This window comes from Salmo salar, chromosome ssa21 (genome assembly GCF_905237065.1).
Source record: "Salmo salar chromosome ssa21, Ssal_v3.1, whole genome shotgun sequence".
Taxonomy (NCBI): Eukaryota; Metazoa; Chordata; class Actinopteri; order Salmoniformes; family Salmonidae; genus Salmo; species Salmo salar.
The window spans coordinates 727822-731038 of NC_059462.1; the positions used below are offsets into that span (position 1 = coordinate 727822).

General features: G+C 43.5%; 1 protein-coding gene across 1 annotated transcript; it reads left to right on the forward strand.

The window, feature by feature from the left end:
* Positions 1 to 778: 778 nt before the first annotated feature.
* kctd12.1 (potassium channel tetramerisation domain containing 12.1) lies at positions 779 to 2299 on the forward strand. Its single transcript, XM_014163746.2, has one exon. It carries the CDS (start codon positions 809 to 811, stop codon positions 1682 to 1684), a length of 876 nt encoding a protein of 291 aa, XP_014019221.1. The 5' UTR covers positions 779 to 808; the 3' UTR covers positions 1685 to 2299.
* The last annotated feature ends 918 nt before the right edge of the window (positions 2300 to 3217 follow it).

Genomic DNA, 3217 nt, shown 5'->3' on the forward strand with positions numbered 1-3217 from the left:
GAAACACAATTTGTCAGACAGGCCACTTCCTGCATGGAATCTTCTCAGGTTTTGGCCTGCCATATGAGTTCTGTTATACTCACAGACACCATTCAAACAGTTTTAGAAACGTTAGAGTGTTTTCTATCCAAATCTACTAATTATATGCATATTCTAGTTACTGGGCAGGAGTAGTAACCAGATTAAATCGGGTACGTTTTTTATCCGGCCATGCAAATACTGCCCCCTAGCCCCAACAGGTTAAATGTATGACTTATTCAATTTACCTTTCTTGTAACATGACTGATCTAGGCTAATAGAGAAAACGGTAGCAAATGGTACAATATCCCCACTGAGCAAAAACTTGTTGAATCAACTTTGTTTCCATGTCATTTCAACCAAAAAAATCAATAAGATGATGTTGAATCAACGTGTAAAACTAATTGGATTTGCAAAAAGTCATCAACATAAGGGTATTTCGTCTTGTTTTCCACAAACCTTTAACCTAAATCCAATGACATGGTGGCATTTGTTGTTGATTTTACATTGAATTCATGTTAGTTTAAATCAAAACTAAACTTTGAACTGACGTCTGTGCCCAGTGGGTCCTGTCTCCCCTAGTCTCACTATTGTCATAGAAAGCAGTCATAGACTAGGCCTACTATAGGTCTATTTTTGGTAAAGAGTTAACAGTCATCATTCAAATCAGCTGTCTACTCTCTCCTCCCACACCGACAAGCACAGCATTACATAAACAAACCGCTAGACTTTCTGTCTCATTATTATAGGGATTCCAGTCGGTGACAGTGACAAAGAACTGCGCGTAAAGATGGCAATGACGGACACAGAGCAGGGGAGCTCTAATCGAGCCGAGTCTGGGTCCCCATTCTCTGAGATAATTGAACTGAATGTCGGGGGACAGGTGTATGTGACACGGCACATAACTTTGGTCGCCGTCCCAGACTCGCTCCTCTGGACCATGTTCAGCAAGAAGGCTCCAAAGGACCTTGCGCGAGATGGCAAAGGGCGCTACTTCTTGGACAGGGACGGTTTCTTGTTCCGTTATATTTTAGACTACCTGCGGGACCTCAACCTGGTGCTGCCTGATTATTTCCCCGAGAAAAGCCGGCTGCAGAGGGAGGCTGAGTTTTTCCACCTGCGGGACCTGTCCAAGCGCCTGATCCCCAGGATGAGCAAAGTGAACTCCATCAACGAGGAGATTTGCCAGAGCGACACCGAGGAGGGTGGGCTTCAGTGCGGCACCGGGTCCTCCGGCGTTGGCATGGAAACTTTGCGCATGATGACTGCAATGAGCAGCGCTCACTCCCAGTCTCTGGAGTCCAGAAAGTCGGGCTACATCACAATTGGATACAGGGGATCATACACTATAGGGAGAGATATCCAAACCGATGCCAAGTTCAGGAGAGTGGCGCGCATCACGGTGTGCGGGAAAATTTCCCTTGCCAAAGAGGTGTTCGGGGACACTTTGAATGAGAGCAGGGACCCCGACCGGCCACCGGAGAGGTATACCTCCCGTTACTACCTGAAATTCAATTTCCTTGAGCAGGCGTTTGACAAGCTGACCGAGGTTGGCTTTCACATGGTGGCTTGTAGCTCCACGGGCACATGCGCCTACACCAGCAATGACCCAAACGAGGATAAAATCTGGACGAGTTATAACGAGTATGTGTTCTGTCGGGACTAAATTGTTAATATGGTCACCACCTGAGCCCACCCGCTGCCAACAGAAAATTACTGTTTTGTGTTTACTCGTGCAAATAGGCATCTCATAATTTCTTTACATATTTAATGGCAAATAGCCACAGCCTATAGGTCAATACACACTAACCTAGAATTCCGGATGTTATCATATCTTAATTTGCCTTGTGGAGATGGCTATTGAATGAATTAATTTAATGACATTTTACACACGCACATGTAACAGATGACAGGTCATACTTAATAATTCTCTTGAGTTGTTTTTTTAAAGAAAGGACTGTCCAGCCAGCGATCCCAGATTGGTGTTTATTCTGAAGATAGACACAAAGAAGCACATTAGATGTGCCGGACAACAATATGTTCATGGCTGTAGATTAGTGATTTGTCTTTTAGCATGAAAATAACTGTGAATTAGCAGGGAGCTAATGCGACCATTACAATTAGGGCATGCTAGCTAACTTGCGCTTACAGCAATAACATTCAAAAGCACACCCCAGGAAGCCCTCAATATCTAACAGGTAACACATACACACACACACACACATATACACTAATTATACAAAACATTAAGGATACCTGCTCTTTCCATGACATAGACTGACCAGGTGAATCCAGGTGAAAGCTATGATCCCTTATTGATGTCACTTGTTAAATCCACTTCAATCAGTGTAGATGAAGGGAGAAGACAGATTAAAGGATTTTTAAGCCTTGAGACAATTGAGACATGGATTGTGTATGTATGCCATTCAGAGGGTGAATGGGCAAGACAAAATATTTAAGTGCCTTTGAATGGGGTATGGTAGTAGGTTCCAGGTGTCAAGAACTGCAACGCTGCTGGTTTTTCATGCTCAACAGTTTCTCATGTGTATCAAGAATGGTCCGCAACCCAAAGTACATCCAGCCAACTTGACACAACTGTGGGAAGCATTGGAGTCAACATGGGCCAGCATCCCTGTGGAACGCTTTCGACATCTTGTAGAGTCCATGCCCCAACGAATTGAGGCTGTTCTGAGGGCAAAAGGGTGGGTGCAACTCAATATTAGGAAGGTGTTCCTAATGTTTGGTATACTCAGTCTATCTATCTATCTATCTATCTGGAAATGTACATAGTGAACTCATACACATTGTAAATATGAAAATAGGATAGAGTATTTCAGAACGTGACCTACTGCTTGTATGGCAATATCAGACTGGTAAGAATTGACGTTCGCAATCCCCTATCTGCAAGCATGACCAATGGCATAACATCTTACTGATATGTAAATTCAACCAACCAATAGGAATATATAAACATATGCATGCACTTGATTCACACGGAAAACTGTTGAGTGTTTTCCTCCCAGCAGTGTCGCAGGTCTTGACACAAAACGGTGCACCTGGCACCCACCACACCCCATTCAAAGGAACTTGAATCTTTTTTCTTGGCCATTCACCCTCTGAATGGAACACATACACAATCCATGTCTCAATTGTCTCAATGTTTAAAAATCCTTCTTTAACCTGTCTCCTCCCCTTCACT

Excerpts from the sequence above, each read along its gene's own strand:
- kctd12.1 (XM_014163746.2), top strand. The coding sequence starts at position 809 with ATGGCAATGACGGACACAGAGCAGGGGAGCTCTAATCGAGCCGAGTCT.